The sequence below is a fragment of the Eupeodes corollae genome, chromosome 2, assembly GCF_945859685.1.
Source record: "Eupeodes corollae chromosome 2, idEupCoro1.1, whole genome shotgun sequence".
NCBI classification, from domain to species: domain Eukaryota; kingdom Metazoa; phylum Arthropoda; class Insecta; order Diptera; family Syrphidae; genus Eupeodes; species Eupeodes corollae.
The window spans coordinates 43,852,228-43,872,671 of NC_079148.1; the positions used below are offsets into that span (position 1 = coordinate 43,852,228).

The window sequence follows — 20,444 nt, forward strand, 5'->3', positions numbered from 1 at the left end:
GCTAAACGCTCGTTTTGAGTTTTTGTGTTAACTGAACTTTAAAAGCCTGAAGACCCAAATCTTTATGAGTCAAATTCGGCGCAATTTCGTTTGTGAAATGCCTTATTCAAAAAATCAACGATGAGTCGACAAAACTGGGATTTCGTTAACTCTACAGGTTAATCAAACAAATTACCTGGCTCAACAGTCCTTTGAAAACTAAAACCTAGTGACTTACAACTCTCAACCATTCCTGTGTGTGATTAATATTTTCAGAAATTGAGGGGACCTACACTTTCAATCAAGTGCGAACGGTTAATTTGAGAAAGCACTGTTCATGGCAAGAAATACTCTTAGAAGATTTATTAATGCCTCTCAAGAGGTCTGGCATGACAGTCCAGCGCACTAACCATCACGCCACGGGTTACAGCAGCAATATTCTCATTGTTGAATGATACACAGGGTCCCATTTGTCACAATTGCTCAAAATCTTTCCACTATCAAGAAAATGCTTTACGAACGTCTTAAAAGTGCGTTAGTTTTGTCAATACTGCAACATATCACCATTTTTGTATTAAATCTTAAAAGTGTCAAAGCATTTTTAGCATATATTGTTCAATTTTTAGTAATTTCGTAGTTTTAACTTGTCAAATGTCAAAAGATGACAGCTTCAAAAGTGACTGCCAATTAAGCGTGCTATTCAAAATGAGACACCATACTGGAATTGTTTTCATTGTAAAGCTTTACTAGCAATTTCTATCCCATTGTTGGTTTCAACATCTACTTGTCTAAAAACATTCTTTACTAATTTTTTTTAGACTTTTTATCGTAAATTACTTGTTAGTATACGCTCAATTGTTTTAAAGACAGATACTCTTAATTATAGTCCTCAGATCCTTTCTAAAGTAATTCTAAAAGCTTCTTTTTGCGACTGAGTTAGTGTGCCTTAAGAACCTGATGGGTCTCTGCACAGACAATTTGTTAGGTTGGTTGGATTTAGACTTGCAATTAAAGAAAATAAAAATATGTAGGTATTCGTACAAAGATACAAACGAAAGAGATAAATTATTACATAGGTATGTACATTTATATACAAACTGACTTCTCCCAGACAAAAATGCAAAAAGGATAATTATGTCCTTTAATTTTTTTTGTGTTGTATTTATTTGAATAAAAATTCTTTTAATTTTTTTTATTTAATATTATGCTTTGCGCCTCTGCTATCCAATTATTGTTTTGTTATATTTTTGTCCTTTGTGGTTATTCTTTTTTTTGTTATGTGTTTTTTTTGAGGCATAGGGTCAAAATTTTGTACACAGTTAAGATGTCCCAATTTTTTCCTAGGGGCAATGAACATCAATTAGTAATTGCAAGTGCAACAATTTTAACAGATACAAGTTATATAGTTTTATTTCGTCCATTTCGTCGTCGTTTTTTTTTCTAGAAAAAATAGAGACTGGGATGCGACCCACACTGATAACTTCTTATACCATCTGTCAAATTGTCTTGCTTAAAACTTAACAAAATATTCATAACAATATTTTGTGTGAGAGAAATAATTTGAAACCAATATCTATCTTTGTTTTAAAAATACTTGAGTCGAATCCCATTTCTTATCAATTTTTGTTGTTTTTTAAGGTTTTCGTGCATAAGAAAGTTGTCAGTTGATTTTTTCTAAAAATTAAACTTAAAATTAACAACGAAATTTTGCATGTGCTGAAATAGTTTGATTTCATAATCTATTTTTACTAACGATATTTTTAGTCGAAAAACACCTTAAACCACTTTTTGTAGCATTGATTGAAAGTTTTTATCATAATATATTACATAAATTACATGTCACGTTGTTTGTCTGCGATGGACTCCTAAACTACTTGACCGATTTTAATCAAATTTGTACACCGTATGCAATATGATTCAACTTAAAAGATAGAATATCAATTTCTGATGGCATTATTATTTTATTAGAAATTATTTTTTTTTTTTAGAGTTACAATTATCTGTTAGCTCTTAATGATTTTAACAAATGGGTAAGTTCCAAACGTTTCATATAAGTTTCAATTTAATAGCATAACCACCACATGTTGCTGAGGTTAAACTACGAGTATATGTTACATTTATTTTGTAGTAAACGAAATAGAGTGAATTTTACTTTTTCAATATGTAACATAAAAATATGGAATTTAGGATGAATGCACAATGGCTCCCAAATATGCAAGATTTAAACGGCAATAATGAACTTTTCCGTAGTGGTATCTTACTTTTGTCTGGTGATTGCCGCCAGACCTTACTAGTTTTACCTCGCTCTACTTTCTCGGATGAGATTAATGCATGTTTAAAACAATCATTCTTCTTAAATCTGCAATCTTAAACGTGCAAAACGATTCATCTGCTCAAATAGTTTCCGAACAAGAGGGAGGCAGAGGTGGTATTTCCACTAAGGCATCTCTCCTTATCCAGACGGCAGCGGAGGAATTCCCGAAATGGAATCAACGGAGGCGTCTATAGTTCCAGTAAGGCTGAACTACTTTGTGAACACCAAATAGGACTTCTACGTCTTATTCAGAGCCCAGGCCTATCAGAAGCGGTTTATCCGGCTCCCCGTCCTCAGAGTTTTACTAAGGACCTGGCCCTCCAGGTTGCGGGTTGTGCCGTCGGGGAAACTTTTTTTTTGTAGTTGAGTTTTATTTCTTCTCTCTTATAAAATAGATACAATTTCCAACTTAAAGATAAAAGTAAAGCAAGAATAATTCCTAGCAAAAAAATTATATATAAATAAGTTTACTTTTTAAATAAAAAAAAAGAAATAAATTAAGATACAATCTGTTATCTTACGACAAGTGTCGAAAGTATTGAGCAACTTCAAAAACTTCCTGACCACGTACAAGTATCCTAGTTGCGAAACACCAACAAGCTTCATATACGGACGGTTTTACTGTTGACAACCTACGCAAACGAATTAAGCACAACGAACTTCGGATATGCACGTGGAATGTTAGGTCCCTTAACAGACCACGTGCTGCCGAAGAATTAGCGGAGGCCCTAAAGCATATATCACCGCCATCCAGGAAATACGATGGGATGGGCCGGGCAAAAAGAGGATGAAAAACTGCCATATTTACTATGGTGACTGCTACCACGAAAACCAACAGCGCTTATTTGGATGCGGCTTTGTCATTGGAGCCAGACAACACCAAAAATATGTTCTTCGAGCTCCTAGACAAAACATATGAGCAGTGCCCTAGATACGATACCTATTAAAATAGTCCTGGGCGATTTTAATGCCCAGCTAGGAAGGGAAGACATCTTTGGTGGAATAATCGGGAAAAACAGCCTGCACGACAACACTTCGACAACGGATTCAGGCTCATAGATTTTGCTGCGGGGTGAAACGTCATGGTAGCCAGTACGCGTTTTACACACCTCAAAATTAACAAAAGAACTTGGAGTTCTCCAGATCAATCTACCGTCAACCAGGTCGACGCCAGGCACGCTTCCAGCATCATGGATGTCCGAACTTTTCGAGGAGCTAACATCTACTCGGACCACTACCTCGTTGTAGCCAAGTTAGCACTTCGGGTTTCCAGACCCAAGGCAAAACAGAGATGCTAGGAGAAGGTACAACGTCAAACCACTACAATCGCAAGAGATCGTCAAATCCTTCTTCGACCGAGTTACACGTAACCTCTCTCGAAGTTCTGTGTCGCCAACACAATGTATGGAAAACCAGAAATCAGAGAAGCAGCCTCTAACGAGCTGGGTTTCAAGCAACCACCAATAAGGAACCCCTGGTTTGATAAGGAATGTCGGAAAGCAAATACAGCCAAACAACAGGCACGCAAAGCGGTGCTGCATAAAAAGACGAGAGCTGCTCATGAGCTCTTTGAGCAGAAGAGGGCACAAAGACTTCTCAGAAGGAAAAAGAGAGAGCATGAGATGCTTGTAGTCGAAGATGTTGAGAGGTTTAAAAGCAGGAATGAAGTTCGAAAGTTTTATGAACAGGTAAAACGAAATTCAAAAGTACATAAACCTAGAACCGAAGGCTGCAAAGATGAAATTATAAACATCATAGTGGAACCGCAGTCAATGCTGAGTATTGGAAGACCCACTTCTGCAAACTGTATAACGGCGACGACGGACGAACCGAATTCCGCATGTCAGGCAGGATGATCCATTCAACATAAACGACGAAAGCTAAAAATCCCGTGATCCCGTTGCTATGTGTTCCAATGATACTGCCAAATTCTACTATACCATTCAGAAGGTTACAGTTTCCAATTCGTTTAGCTTTTGCCATGTCTATAAATAAGTCTCAAGGCCAAATGGTGTCCATTTGTGGTCTAGATTTTAAAAATCCACTTTTGTGATGGACATCTATTTGTTGTATGTTCGTGTCTAGCAAAACCGTAGAACTTATTTGTGTTAGCGAAATACAGGTTAACCAAAAATATTGTGCACCGATAAGTGCTACCTACCTGATTTATAAGTTTAACAGTCAATGTTATTTACTAAAAACTTTATAGTATATTTATTTGTTAAACTTGAATAAATATAATAAAACATTTTAAATTTAATTCTTTTGTATTGAATTCTGCTTTACATCAACTGTACGAAAAATTTGATCAATTGTGTTCAAAAGTCCTTCCACTTTAAATCCCAAACCAGTAAATTCTTCTACCAGCTTCAACAATTCCGTCTTCATTCGTAAACAATAATTTCATTGTAATAAATGGAAACGGTAGTAGAAAATCAATAATGAATGTCGCCATCTTTTTTTAACAAATTGCATCTATGTAAAAAAGCATGGTGGTGCCCATGTCTGATGTTCTCCTACCGTTCCCTTTTATTGTTAACAACAACAGTTGTCAAAAAAGTTATTCTTCGCCGCATAAAATAATGTTGGAGATAAAAAAAATACGTAAAATATTCGAGGTGAAAATTATTTTTTTTTTCAATTTTTTTTTGATTCATATAAAAAAAACTGTTAAGTACATTTTTTAAAAATTTGTATTATTTTGGTATCACGTAACATTTTATAAAATAAAGTGAAGTTGCTAGCGTTATTGGTTCGTGCGATATTTTCGGTCAACTGAAAGTCAAAATTTTCAATTCGACAAATCGGGTCGATTACAATAACTTCTTACGGGAAGTTAATAATTGAATTAAAAAGCTGTTGAAAATTTTATTTATTTATGAAAAAATTCAAAATATAAAAAAACATATTTAGAATTACTTAACCATTTGTTCTCTGGTCCTGATATGTTCTTAAAGGTTTCATGACGAAAACCAAATACATTTGCACAAAATGTTATTGACACCTTTGGGAACAAAGGTATAACGTTTAAAAGCAGCCTGATATTCCTAAAAAGTTTTAACTTATATTTATGTACCTCATACAAATATATTTGTATAATAGTGCACACGGCGTATACGTACTTTTTTTTTAATAAATTGGTTAAAATCAAACTATCTTTAATTTTTATGAGTGCTTGTGGTTGTTTTCATTTAAAATTAAATACAATTTTCATAGTTAACAGTCAGAAGAACTTCTACGAGGGTAGAAAGACCTAAACAGAAATAAAATGTCCTTTGAAATAACTATCTCAGAAAAACTGTGGAATTTCAGAGTCAGTAAAATGTCTTTTTTTCTGTTCCTAAAACAGAATAAAAACAAAAACCATATTCAATCATAATACCAAAAAGGTCCTTAAAAAAACAAAGGTGGATAACTAACATAATAACGTAATCCTCAAAATGTCTCTTGTAAAATGTTAATACAGTTGCATCAAAGTCATCCTGGACATGGGATAATGCACATAATTCAGTTTATATAAATTAAAACAATAAAATCTTCACTCGAACAACTTTAAATACTCTCTTGTTTCAGTTGTAGGTTTTGAAGGTAGGATGGTATTCTTGATTAAAATTATAATATCACTTTCCCCGACAGTCATGATCTCATGACAGAGCCAACACTCACTCTTCTTATACTCGTTTAGACGATGACTTAACTATGGTATTTCTGTCGTGTCTTTTGTTTCGATAACATATACATATATATAAAAAACTCCTTATTATTTTACACTCGAATTGTGAATTGCCAGATGGCTTGATAAAATGAAAACGATATGTGACAAGAGCTCAGTATGAAAAAGCATTATAAAACAAAAGGACTCGTAAGGACCATTATACAATTCTTAACTTTTTTTCTGTGTTCATTTGTTTGTGTTTCTTTCTTCTTCTTTTTATTATTGCATTCTTCGTTAAGACTCATTCTCCCATTTAAGGATATGGAAGTTCCCCATTTTTCTTATTATTTGACTTAAGGAAGAAATCCGACCTCCCGTCGCGTCACGTCGTCGTCGTCGTCATCGTCGTCATCATCGGCAACGTGCATTTAAATTCTTACTTACATTTTTTGTAGTTGCTCTTGTTTAAATTTCTGTAATCAACTATAAAACAGTCAACTACTGTGATAAAATGAATGAAATTCGAGTGCAAATTGAAATGCATAGACATGCAGCAGGAGTTTCGTTTACTTTTTTTAATTCTTCTTAATCCTTTGTAATAAGATTATAATCAAAAACAAAAAAAAAAATGTGTTAAATAAAGGTATAGTTTAAAAAACTTGGCAGGGAATTTAAATATAAAAGTTCTTAAGAGCTGGTGCTGGTAGCGTGTGAACGTGAGGATGCATGTGAAACTTTTATTCATGTTTGGCTTTTGGAATAGAATTTGGCTGCTACAAAAATGTATTCAATTACGTTAAATAGGTCCGCTGTGTGCTAAAACTATAATGAAACATTAAAAAAGAAAAATAATTCCGAGACAGGACTTTTCTGCTTTTTTGTGAGACCATTTAAAAAGAATTTGTGAACAATACGTAGCTTTTTTTAACGAGGAGTTGGTAAAATTGTTTGTGGAAAAGTAGTCCGTTTCTTGTATCTTTAAAAGTATTGAGCATAATAATTGTAGAGGTATTTATTATAATTATATATATATATTTATCGCAACATGGAAGTTACAGAATGTTGGTGTTTTCCCTTTCCGGCATGTTGCGTCCAATTAGAGTGATTTATGGAAAACTTTAATTTTTAAAAATGTTACTTTGGTACTTGCTACTTTTGTATACAACCCTGTTGATAAGAAAATTGGATATTTCATGCTTTTTAAAAAAGGCACATGCAATCAGATAAAATTATTTTTAACGTATAGTCAAATGCAGCATACTTGAAGTTCTTGTGATAATAATTTATTACTGACTTACTTAAAGTGGAGCTACAGTCCTGTGTGAACTAGTTCCTCACCTAACAAACTTCTCCATCTATTTCGGTCCCTCGCAAGGTCAGATTCAACTTGTGCGCGCCATCTGATCGTGTTTCTCTACTGTGCTGCCCATTGGACGTGGATTCGAAGACTTTCTGGGCCAGACCATTGGTTTTCATGCGCTCAACGTGACCCATCTATTTCAGTTGTTGGACTTTTATCCTTCTGTCTAAGTCTACGTCAATCAATACATCGTTCAATCTTCTCCTTGCCAAAACTGTAGATGATGTCTTTAGCGGCCTTGAAATCGATGAAAAGATGATGGATGTCTTGGGTTTTTCCCAGGATCTGCCGTAATGTGAATATTTGATCAACTGTGGGCTTTCTTGGTCTAAAGCCACACTGATAAGGACCTATCAGGCTGTTGCCAATGTGATTTAGACGTCCACATATTACGGCAGGGAAGATATTGTAAGCGATGTGTTGGTGTTGTTTAAAGGTTCTCCTTTTTTAGTATCGGGCAAACAATACTGAAGTTTCATTCATCCTAAATGCTTTCTTCCGACCATGTCTAAAAGATTAGTTGGTGCGTGCTCCTAATCAAATTATATCCAGCTGCTTTGAAGAATTCAGCCCCAATATGACAATCTGTACTTCGTCTAAGTCGGGAAAACGGAAATTTTGGCTTGGTCGTCTATATTGAATGGATCATCCTGTCTTACAGCAGCAGGTTCTAGGTTCTCGACATCTTTGGACACACGCTTCTCATGCTTAATTAATTAATTAATTATTACGTCTTTAATTTTTGACCCTTAAATAACAAATTAACTGAATCACACTGTCCAAAGCACGATCTTAGACAAATTTGAAATAAACCTTCATGAAGTATTTATAAGATTTCGCGCATTATTTCTTGTTAGTACTTAACCAGCTTCCACCCCAGGAGCCGTCCTTGATTTTGATTTCCTTGTATTTTATTCGGTCGAAAATAAATTTTTTTTTTAACTTCCCATAGGAAGTTATTGTAATGGGTCCGATTTGTCAAATTGAAAATTTTGACATTTCTCGACGTTTCAAGGTCCCTAGAGTCGAAATAAAACGTCCATACGTTCGCGATGTTTTTTTCGTCGTCCATAGCTCAAGAACCAGAAGAGATATCGATTTCAAATAAATTTCGTTATACCGATAATAAGGCAGAAAGATGCAGAAAGTGCTGTCAAGAAAATTGCGTGGGTGTTTTTTTTACAATAGCAGTTTGAAAAAAAGGTGAAAATTTTAGTTAACTCTAAATATCTTAAGAACCAAAAACGTCAAAGACTTGAATTAAATTTTACATAATATACTGTAACGTGATACCAAACAGGTATATTTTTTGAAAAGAGTCAATATAACGTTTTTTTTTTATAAATCAATAAAACTGAAAAAAAAATTGTCACCTCCAAAATCTTAAGACTGAAATATGATTTCATCTCTAAAATAATTTTATGCAACGAAGAATAATGTTTTTGACATCTGATAAAATTTTGAGAAAAATCAAATTGACAGTTTTTTACAAAAAATAAAAACCTTAAAAAAATGTATAAAAGTTGGTAAAAATTGATTTTCGATTGAAATATCTTTTCAAAACTTTGAGATATTGGCTTTAATTTACTTTTATCTTTCAAAAAATCTTGTTGTCAACATTCAGTAAAATTTTGAAAAAAATCGAATTGACAATTTTTTTTACAAAAAATTAAAAACCGGAAAAAAAATTAAGAAAAGTTGGTAAAAAATGATTTTCGACTCAAATATATCTTAAAAAATTTTAAATATTGGCTTTAAACTAATTTTATCTTATAAAATATATTGTTTTCAACATTTGTTAAATTTTCAAAAAAATCGAATTGACAGTTTTTTTGCAAAAACTAAAACTCTAAAAAAAACAATACTAAAACTTGGTAAAAATTTACTTTCGGCGCAAATAGCTTATCAAAAATTAAAAATATTGCCGTCAAACTTATTTTATTTTATTTATTGTTTTCAATATTCAGTAATTTTTATATAAAAATCCAACAGTCCGTTTTTTCATAAAAAATAAAATCTACAGAAAATAGTACGCAAATTTGGTAAAAATTGATACGAGTACAAAGTACATATAGACAAACTTTTAAGCATGACAAATCGACAGACGGGATGGGAAGTTATCAGTGTGGGTCGCATCCCAGCCTCTTTTTTTTGTATTTTTGTCGAATGCATCAAAATAATCTTAAAAGGTTAAAAATGTTTGGGTGAACATGATTTACTCAAAAAATCGATCTTTGAAATTATAGTAATGACCTTACAAATGAGAATGAAATTTCAATATTTTTGGCAATAAAATATATGTAAGTTCCAGATTTTTTAACATCTGTTTATAGAATTTTGAAATGTATGTCATATTCTCGTGTGCAGCATTCTAGTAAAAATAATCACATCAAAACTAACTTGCCGTCTTTTTTGTTTCTTGTCGGTTTTAGTAAAGAAAAAACCAATAGGTTTAGTTTGGTTTCTTATTTTATTGGCTTCATTCAAGTTTATAGCCCTTTCTACTATGTCGCGTTCTGTTTTATTTTCATTTCGTTCGCTTTCTAGCCCAATGTTTTCACCATCTTTATTTTGTATCGTGTAATGCCTATGGATGTTGTGCAATGCACAACAAACATTAATTATTTGTACCACTTTATTTTGCTGGTATTTAAAAAAGCGAGCTAGACACATAACACGATTTTTCAAAACGCCGATTGTCCTCTCTACCACGTTTCGAGCCGGGGAATGTTTTTGGTTAATTGCGTGCTCTAATGTTCCCACTTGTCAATCAATATAGTTCGTCAGAGGAAAAGGCTCTTATCCATAACCAAAATCTCCTAAAAGCCAGGAGGAATGCTCCCCTCTGTCATTTCTTCTTTGAAAATACTTCTAAACTTTGCTCATGCTCCAGATCAGAGCATCATGACTTGATTCTGGGCGACGGGCTTCGACAGCTTTTATTATTTAGTTGTAATCGCATATCTGTTCAAAAAAACGTAATAAATTTACTGTCTTTTAAAAATAAAACAACTTACAATCATTTCATTCATTGAAAAGCTTTCCTATTATAGAAAAGTTTTGGATTTTGATCTGGCTGTAACATTTTAATATGGGTACCGTTCATGCATCCTATGACGCCAAAAATATTGAATTTGTCAAAAAAAATTTCGTTTTAATTTACTTTGATCTTCATCGGACAAAGCAAGTTTAATCCAACTTGGACAAATTCTATTCTCCAAAATGTTAAGTACTTCAGTAAGCATTTTTGAAACAGTACCTTAACCCAAAGCGATATCAGCATGTTTCCCAATTGACCTTTGGGAGCGTATCTTGGCAAGACACTTCAAAACTGTGGGTAGCTCCAACGTTGCAGGAATTGAAGATTGTTTAAGATATTGCTCAACAATTTCCAGCACTATTAGGAAAGCACTTTTATTAAGACGATAGTATGAAATATACCTACGTGACCAATACAAAAAAATAATTGCCAGGGGTTATCGCACTCATTATGCGATGCTAATTAGTACTTTTATATTTTTAAACGCGTGAATTATAAAAAAATACTTAAAGAAAAGAATATCCTAAATGACAGATATCAGTTGTTTTCAATTCCACGAAAAATTACCAAATCGCTCGAAATGCAGAACGCTGAAAATAAATTCACTTGATTTGCAATTTCGATTTCGGTTTCATTTCACTTGAGTTATGGAATCTTGGTGTAAAAATATTAAAAAAAAATAGTTTGTTTCTTAAAAAAACCTCTCAATAGTCAAAGCCGCCATTCTTAGCAACGTACTAACCATCATGCCAAGGGTACTTATTCTGTATAACGTCATAATATTTAAATAAAATTCAATTGAGATCAATATCATTATTAATTCGGTCAGTATTTGCTTACTTACTTAAGGTGGCGCTACAGTCCTGTGTGAACTAGGGCCTCACCCAACAAACTTCTGCATCTAGCTCGGTCCCTAGCTAGATGTCTCCAGTTTCGCGCTACAAGTTGGGTGAGGTCACCTTCCACTTGTGCGCGCCACCTGATCCGCGGTCTTCCTCTACTGCGCTGTCCTGTAGACTTAGATTTGATTTCCGGGCCGGAGCATTGGTTTCCATGCGCTCTACGTGACCAGCCATCTTAGTCGTTGGACTTTTACCCTTCTGTCTAAGTCTACGTCGCTGTACAACCCGTACAGCTCGTCGTTCCAACTTCTCCTCCACTCCCCTTCGATGCATACGGGACCGTAGATCACACGAAGAACTTTTCTCTCGAAGCGACCCAAGGTGCTTTCATCCGCTTTTGTCATGGTCCATGCTTCTCACCGTTTAGCAGGACGGGGATGATAAGGGTCTTATATAGCAACACTTTGGTCCCTCGAGAGAGGACTTTACCACTCAATTGCTTTCTTAGTCCAAAGAAACAGCGGTTAGCAAGAGTTATTCTGCGTTTGATCTCAGCGCTGGTGTTGTTTTCTGCGTTTACAGCGGAGCCTAGGTAGACGAAGTCCTTGACTACCTCAAAGTTATGTCTGTCGATTGTGACGCTTTGACCAAGACGTCACGTCGGTGTTGTATGTCCTTTCTAGACGACAGCATGTACTTTGTTTTGCCCTCATTAACCGTTAAACCCATTTTTGCCGCCTCTGCCTCAATACTCACAAAAGCCCCATTGACATCACGCTGAGTTCTTCCGATTATGTCAATGTCATCAGCATATGCCAGTAATTGGATAAACTTTTGAAAGATATTGCCTCTAGTGTTGACGTGTGAGCTCTGCACTATTCTTTCAAGCACGATGTTAAAAAAATCGCATGACAGCGCATCACCTTGTCTAAAACCTTTTTTGCCATCGAAAGGTTCTGTGAAGTTGTTTCCAACCTTTATGGAGCAGCATGAATTCTCCATGGTCATCCTGCACAAACGGACGAGTTTGGCAGGGGTGCCAAAACTAGACATGGCTCTATACAGCTCGTCCCTGTAGATACTGTCATATGCGGCCTTGAAATCGATGAAAAGATGGTGGGTGTCGATTTGGTGTTCCTCGGTTTTTTCCAGGATTTGTCGTTATTTGAATATTTGATCAACTGTGGACTTTCCTCGTCTAAAACCACCCTGATAAGGACCTATCAGGTTGTTGACGATGGGCTTTAGACGTTCACATATTACGGCAGAGAAGATTTTATAGGCGATATTAAGTAGACTGATTCCTCTATAGTTGGTGCAGTTTAGAGGGTCTCCTTTTTTCAGGATCGGGCAAACAATACTGAGGTTCCATTCATCGGGCATGCTTTCTTCGGACTATATCTTACAGATAAGTTGGTGTATGCTCCTAACCAACTTATCTCCAGCTGCTTTAAAGAGCTCGGCATTCAAGCCATCCGCTCCATCGGCTTTATTAGACTTCAACTTCAATCAATGGCAATCTTTACTTCGTCTAAGTCGGGAGGAGGGGATTGTTAGCTTTCGTCGGTCAGTATTTGAGTTAACCAACATGTCTGTTGGTCCTTAAGATTTGATCGATGAAAAGCGGTATTCAGAAGGAACTTCTATTAATCATAGCCTCCAACATTTTTGTCCTGCTATTTTCTATAATGTCTATGTTAAACTGAAAAAAAGTTCAATATGATAAATATCTTTATCCAAAATCAATATTTTATTTATAAAAATATATTATACTAGCGGCTCGGTACGTGCTTCGCTACGTATAAGGCATAGTAATAAACAAAATTATCAAATTGCTAGCTATTTGGAAGTCCAAATGACCCAAATGATATATTGTTTATATTATATTTATCAGCAAAGAGTAAAAACTTAAAAATAAAAAAGAATTAGGTACTCTTACTATGGTTGGTCTAGAGGGTACCGACTCTGAAAAAGGCAACATAAAGTTGGCCATGTGAAGATCATGATTCCTCCAAATTGACACCACAAACGTGAAGTGTTTGCCCTTGGGCCTTATATATGAACATCGCAAATGATAAAGGCACAGGATATTGTAATCTTTTGAATTCAAATGGCATATCAGTTGGAATCATAAAGATACTCGGTATTAAACACACTTCTCTAGGATTGTAGCTTCAATCAAATTTGGCAATAACTTTTTCACTGCCAATCTGGTGCCATTACACAGTTTTGGTGGATTAATATTTCGTAATAATATAATCAAAGAACCAGTTTTCAAATTCAAGCAATGTGGTGGTATACCAGCCGGTTCCAATGAATTTAAAAATTCAATTGGATAATTCATTGGTTCATCTTGATTCATAACACTGTCAATTGATTTATATGTTGTGACTACACTTGGCAGTTTCGATTGAATTTGAAAACTAATGGCATTGATATGATTATTTTTCGGTGTTAAACTGGTGCGTTCTCTCAAACAATCATGATTTCTGTAATTCTGAAGAAAATTCGGATAAACACATTCAACCAACTCATCTATAGATTGCGCAATTGTACAAAAATTGTTCGGTAAAGTGATCAACCCGTTGGTACTGTCGATTGGTATTTTGACATCACCAATTTCTAAAAATTGTTTTGATAACTCATGGGCAGTGCAGCATAATGTAAGAGAATACGCATATTAATGTTAAGTGTCAATTTTTGTACATATCTCCAAAGAACTGATGACTTCAAACAGGCGTTTATTTCATTAGTAGGAATTGACGTTAATCGCAGAACTTTTGCCATAGCAGAATTTCTCGAAATATTGCAAGTTGGAGTTTCAATCACCCGTACAATGTACATTCGATGGCAATTTTAATACACAGTGTGCGGTCCGACCATAATGTTACAGCAATTCCCTAAGATGCAAGTGACAATGCAATTTTCTGTTCCGATCGAATAGTCGCTAAAATCAATGATACAACGAAAGTTTTGCCTGTACCACCAGATGCATCCAAGAAATATAATCCACCTGTATTATTGGAAATGGCTTGCATGATTGTGTCATACACATGTTTTTGTTGAATATTTAATTTAGTTAAATCCGATTGTACAAATAAACGTAAATCACGTTGCAATTCACAGTCAAAAAAATCATGTATCTTACGACTTGGTGCGGTCATACCCAATTGTTCTAACGCCTTAGTTACAATCGTTAAACTCATATCTTCAATTATTGTTACAGCTTCGTTCTACATTTTTAAGGTAATCAACAAATCGGGATTTCTTTAAGGACAAAATGTTTGTATATGGGAATATAGAAAGATCCTGATTTTATACCTTTTCGAAGATTTTTTTTTTAATTTTCTCTACGTACAAACCTTCTCTAGACTTCCATGAATAATTCAAGACCAAAATTAGCCAAATCGGTAAAGGCATTGTTGAGTTATAAAATTACAACGAAAAGTGGCATTGATTTTTATATATATAGATTTGAGAACAAACAAGCCTCTATGGGCCTTGAAATACTAAAAGGTATTCTTTGATGTTGTTTTTTGGTTGATAGTTTCTATTAATTAAATTCTGGGCTATTGAATTAAATGAGTTCACAAAATAAAAAAAAATTAAGAACAAATAGAAATTCATCATCATCATCCAACACGATCACCCAATTTTAATGTCCGAAATTTAAAAGTGTGCAAATATGTCTTTGATATTTCTGGGCGTAATAGACTCTTATTTATGTGTTTAAATACTTCAAAGCCTTTATTTGTTTTCATTCTTAAGTGACACTAATTCCTTAAGTAGTATTAAAAACTTTTATGAAATGTGTGTCAACCCACACGCAAGTCAAAAAGTTACCTAGTTAAAAGACTTCAGTTCCTTTTAAACTTAATGGACTATTTTATAATAAATTTAGTTTGTGTTTAATGATACAAAAACATAAAATTATTGACTTTAAATCAATATTACATATCTTTTTTTACAATTTAAACTAATATTATAATAAAATCTAAAAATAACTTTAACATTTCATTTTTTTGGTTTCATTTCAGCATGATAGCTTTATGCACCTCATTAATTATATTTGTATATGATACAGAAGTATTGAGCATAAAATTTCTGTGGTACTATCAACTAAGTTATGTAGTTATATTAGGATGTGAGTATAATAATTTAAATTAAATTTTAATTAAATACAAATGTAAATTTTTCTTATAGTAACAATATGCATAGAACTAGCTATATGTATTATTTCAATGAGAGGTAGCATATTGGATTCTGAAGTCCGAACATCGATAAACATATGGATTTATATAAAAAGTTGTAAGTATTATTTTTGTCATACAATTTTTTTAATAACAATTTTTAACAAAAATATCCAAACCATATTTTCAAAAAAGTGTGTTAGCTTTCCTTTCTTTAAATAATTACATTGGCCAGCAATGATTTAACTTTCCTAACTTTGAACCTTATGATTTATTTCTTTGTAAATGGTCCAGTTTTTGAGGTATAGTCTTTAAAAATACCAAAAAGATATTATGCGCTGTTGGATGCGTGGGCAAAACACAACATAATTCACTAAATTCACAACAAAAAATTGTATAATTTGTATTTGTTTTGAAACATACATACTAGAGCAAATGTTGTGTGCTGTTTCTGAATCCAAAATCCAATTTTAATATACGAGTATGTGTTTTCAACATAATACTTATGTTGTTATGTTGAAGTTATTCAAACTTCAGTTTTAAAGAAGTTGCTTGGTCTAGCTAAAAACACACAAAGCAATATGGTTCACTTAGAAACTGGTACACTTCCATTAGATTACGAGATAGCGAAAAGAGCTTTGCATTTCTGGGAAAAACTGTTGAATGCCTCTGATGAGCGTCTAATTAAAAAGTGTTACAAAGAAATCTTGAGAGCCCATAACAACTCCCAACGACCAAACTGGGCAACAAAATTTAAGGCCGCCTTAATGAGTAATTTTATAGATATATGGGAACAGCAAAACTTATTACCTGTTCGTCAATACTTTGTAAGCATCCTTGAAGACAAGAAGAGAAGCATTTTAAATGAAGATTTCAGGAAGGCATCTAACTCAACTTCTTGCTGCTATTATGCTACTTATTTAGCGAACATACAAGAACCAGAATATAAACCGGCTCCGTACCTGAATTCATCCTGCAAACCATACGTGCATAAAGTCCAAATTAGGTGCGCGAACAGATATGCCCACAGAATAGTTTTACACGGTGATAGACATATATTTGACACAATGAACATTTGCACATTGTGTAATACATATGAAGATGATACAATTGAACATTTTCTTTTAGGATGCCCAATTCTTAATGCAGTTAGAAACCACTTCCTATCCCCTATGAACTTAACTGGCCACATATTTTTCAACCGATTTTCGTTCTTTATACCTGCTGGAAATTTCGTACCAATAAAAATTTACTACATTTGAGTAGGTAGATATTTTCTTTAAAAAAAGTAATAAAATTAAGGGGTTAAATAGAAAAAACAGTTGGAATTTCCCTACATTAATTAAAGAGCTACTTAAAAACGGTATGAAAAAGTGCGTCACTTGGATGAGGCCACATGAAAAATCTTATAAAATATCAAAAAAATTAAAGAAATGTTTACAGTTTTTGGTTTTCAAACATTTATTTATTAAGTTTTTCTCAATTAATAATGAGTATGCCGCCATTTTTCGATATGACCTCTATTAGACGGTTTGGAATGGAATCAAAGTTTTTTTAAATAGTCAAGTGAAATCTCGTCCCAGGCATCACGGATAGCTTCAATTAAGGAGTCCTTGTCTTCAAATTGTCTACCGCCTTCATAAAATTTTCGAGATAGCCATGCCCATACGTTTTCGATTATGTTCAAGTCCGGTGAATAGGGTGGCCATGACAAAAGCTCTACGTTTTCTGATAAAATCCAGCTTTTGACAACCCTGGAAGTGTGGATGGGGGCATTGTCATGTTGGAAAATCCAAGGCAGAGGTCCAAAAATATTTTTCATCTTCGGATATGAGCGATCCAACAAGTATTTGTAGCTGTTTCCGTTCATTGTTAGAGAAAGAAACTCCAATTCGATTTTGCCATAGTAGGTGATAGCTCCCCACACCATAACACCTGATGTACGGCTGTGATGTCTTCCCAAAATTAGTTCCTCTTTTGTTAAATCATGGAAATAAAAGTTGTAACCATCGGGGCCGTCAAGGCTAAACCTTTTTTTCATCCGAAAAGACGACGCGTTTCCATTGACTGCTCCAAGAGACATGTTCTGTTGCAAAGTTCACTCGCAGCTCCTTGTGTACTTGCTTTAGAACAGGTTTCTTTTTTAGTTTTCTTCTCTGGATAGTACCATCTTTTCTTATTATCCTTCGGACTGTCGAAATACTGGCTGATACTCCGTTTTTGGACCTTATTTTAGGAGCTGATTGAGTAGAATTTGAAGCAATACGTAAAATTAACCGCTTTTCTCGGGATGTTGTTGCTTGGGCTGTGCGTCCTTTTTGGTTTTTCCATAGTTTTGAGGATCAGCAAGATAGTTGTTTACAACTGTCTTACTTCTGTTCAGCTTCCTTGCTATTTCTCGGCTTGAGAGTCCCATTTCCTTGAAAGCATCGATTTGTCTTCTTTCTGCTACTGTCAACGTCTTTGCGGAACCCATTTGTAGTTGAAATTTAATAAAAATAGTTATTTGTAAAACGTTCTTAAATATTGTAACCCAAATTTTGAAAAAAAAATTGCTGATCTGAACTACTACAACGAAATATTCGCAATGGCCTAATCCTAGGGACTCACTTTTTTATATCCTTTTTAGGTAGCTCATTCATTAATGTAGGGAAATTCCAACGGTCTTTTTTAATTTACCCTATAATTGTTTCACTTTGTTTTAAGAAAATATGTACCTACTCTCATGTAGTAAAATTTTCCGGGTTAAACAAATTCCAACAGGTGTCGGACCGAAAATCGGTTGAAAAATATGTGGCCTCATCCTAGTGATTGGCAATGTATATAAATATGTTAGAAACTCGCTTAACTTAAGAGCTTTTATCCTTAACGAATGATAAATCCAGGTTTCAGGTTAAGTAATAAAAGTAATTATTTTGTATTTTCTTTATAATTGTTGCTTCATATCTTACCTTATTGTTCTGTTAGATGAATTAAAATTAAATAGCACTTACCTTATGAAATAATGTAATATTTACGTATTGCCAATCAATTTGTAAAAGCTAAGCTTATAAACAAATAAATATATCTATCTATCTATCTCATAATACTTATTGTAATTTTTATTAGTCATGTTTCAAACTTGATGTGTACCTACTTTGCTTAAGAACAAATTTGTTATGTTATGAACTTACATCGTGTTACATTTGTCTATTATAAAATACTTCAACGTGATTATAAGATTTATTTAGGCAGTAGTGGATCCAGAGGCTGGGTGGGTCGTAGGTTTGATGACCTGCAGAAGAGCATTTTTTTAAATTTTCGTAGAAGTTCCCTTGAATTCCAACATAGTCGTATTGCTGTATTGCATTTGACCTCCCTTATATTTAAAATTATCTATTTGTTTTATATAAAAATAAAATTTGTATTTTAGTGATTTGCACTTTGTGGCTAAAAGTGTTATTTTTAACTGAGTAATGGATATGAATCGAAATTCCAAGTGTATATTAATCGCGTGGCTTAAATTTATTTGTTTAGGTTCCTATAATAGGCTTTTCACACCAAACCCAAACTGAAAATCGTTCACACCGAACATTTTCATGTTTTCATTTGACATTTTAATCTGTTTAACACCGGCTGTCAAATTTTGTATTGATGAAAAAATTTGTGAGTAAAAAGTTTTGTTCTTCTCAAATTATTTGTGAAAATAAAATGAATTCTAAATAATTCAAATTGATTTTAACCTAACACTAGCTCGTCTAGAAAAAGAGTTTCAACTAAAGTTCTGGGGACGGTTGGAATGGGCTCACGACATGAACCAACAAGTAGTACAAGCTCACTTAGCTGCTGCTATCCTATTAATTCACTTAAACCGGTCCAAACAATTCACTAATTTACAAGCTAATTGTCTAGAAAATATATCATAGAATCAACAACAAACAAAACTGTTACAATCAATTATTTTATTTAAAACATTTTCTTCTTCATTGCCAACAAATTCAACAAAAATACTGAGCTTATGACTACTGCTTCTGTTGGCCAAATGTGCATTCAGAATCGCCATACATTGTGGCCGTCCGAGCAACTTATAGGAAGGTTTGGGAAGATTCTGAACGATTTCGTTTAGGTCCCTATGGCGGGATCAGAAAAGGACAAATTCCTAGTTCCATATTCGTACCAAAATCACACTCATCCAAAGCGATCACTGAAGCTGTTATGATAGGCTACAGTTTCTCCATGACTATCTCTTTGGCTTCTTCCTTTGAGGACTCGCCTGGCTTGTCCAAAGCACTGCGGATCTTCTTGATGCTGGCTTCGCTGTCAATCAAGGAAATTGGGGTCACGCAAGTAGCCATAGTGAATTCCGGTTCCTCGCTTAACAAAGAGCTTTGAAACTTTATTCTCGACGTTGGCAAATTTTCCCATAATTTTTTCTATTGCCACGCAGCTCCCCCAAAGTTTTCTTTTTTTCTCTTCAATATTCTGTAAATAAAAAACAAAAAGCTATAATTCTTATTTTGTAAGGAAATTGTATAAATAATATTATTTGCCACGATCAAATTTATTTTAAAATGAAATATTTGTTTTGACAGCTGTTTTGTTTACATTTATTTGAGCGCTTAATGTTTCGAAAGGTTTGTTCAATTTGTGAAACTCGTCTTCAATTCCATCTTATGTTTTTGACGCACATAAAGGTGGGTGTCCATTTGAGAGTAAACATGTTGAGAGTCGCTCTCAAGCTGCTCTCGAGAGCAATCTTGCAAGTGGACATAGTCTGGAGAGTAGCTCGCGGAGGGTTGACAAACTACTCTCGACATTCGATCTTTTTGAAAGTCACTCACAAGTGGACACATGTGTTTACCACTATCCGAGATAAGCTCGCGGAATACAAATACAGTTCGAATTTTGCGAGTAGCTGTCGAGAGTAAACATGGCAAAGCAGTGGAAACTAGGTCTTTTTTCATATAAATTTGATTTGAAAATACATTTTTAACTTCCCATAGGAAGTTATTGTGATGGGTTGATTTGTCAAATTGAAATTTTTGACATTTCTCGACGATTCAAGATCCCTAGAACCCAGATAAA

The 20,444-nt window shown here is 34.0% G+C and overlaps 1 protein-coding gene across 2 annotated transcripts in view; it reads left to right on the forward strand.

The window, feature by feature from the left end:
• LOC129944127 (diacylglycerol lipase-alpha) overlaps nucleotides 1–20,444 on the forward strand; it is a 212,423-nt gene that overhangs the window by 159,881 nt on the left and 32,098 nt on the right. For both annotated transcript variants that reach the window (XM_056053322.1, XM_056053323.1), the window contains 2 exons: nucleotides 15,228–15,334; nucleotides 15,394–15,498. In XM_056053322.1, the coding sequence (XP_055909297.1) occupies nucleotides 15,228–15,334; nucleotides 15,394–15,498 (212 nt within the window). The remainder of the gene's footprint in view (nucleotides 1–15,227; nucleotides 15,335–15,393; nucleotides 15,499–20,444) is intronic.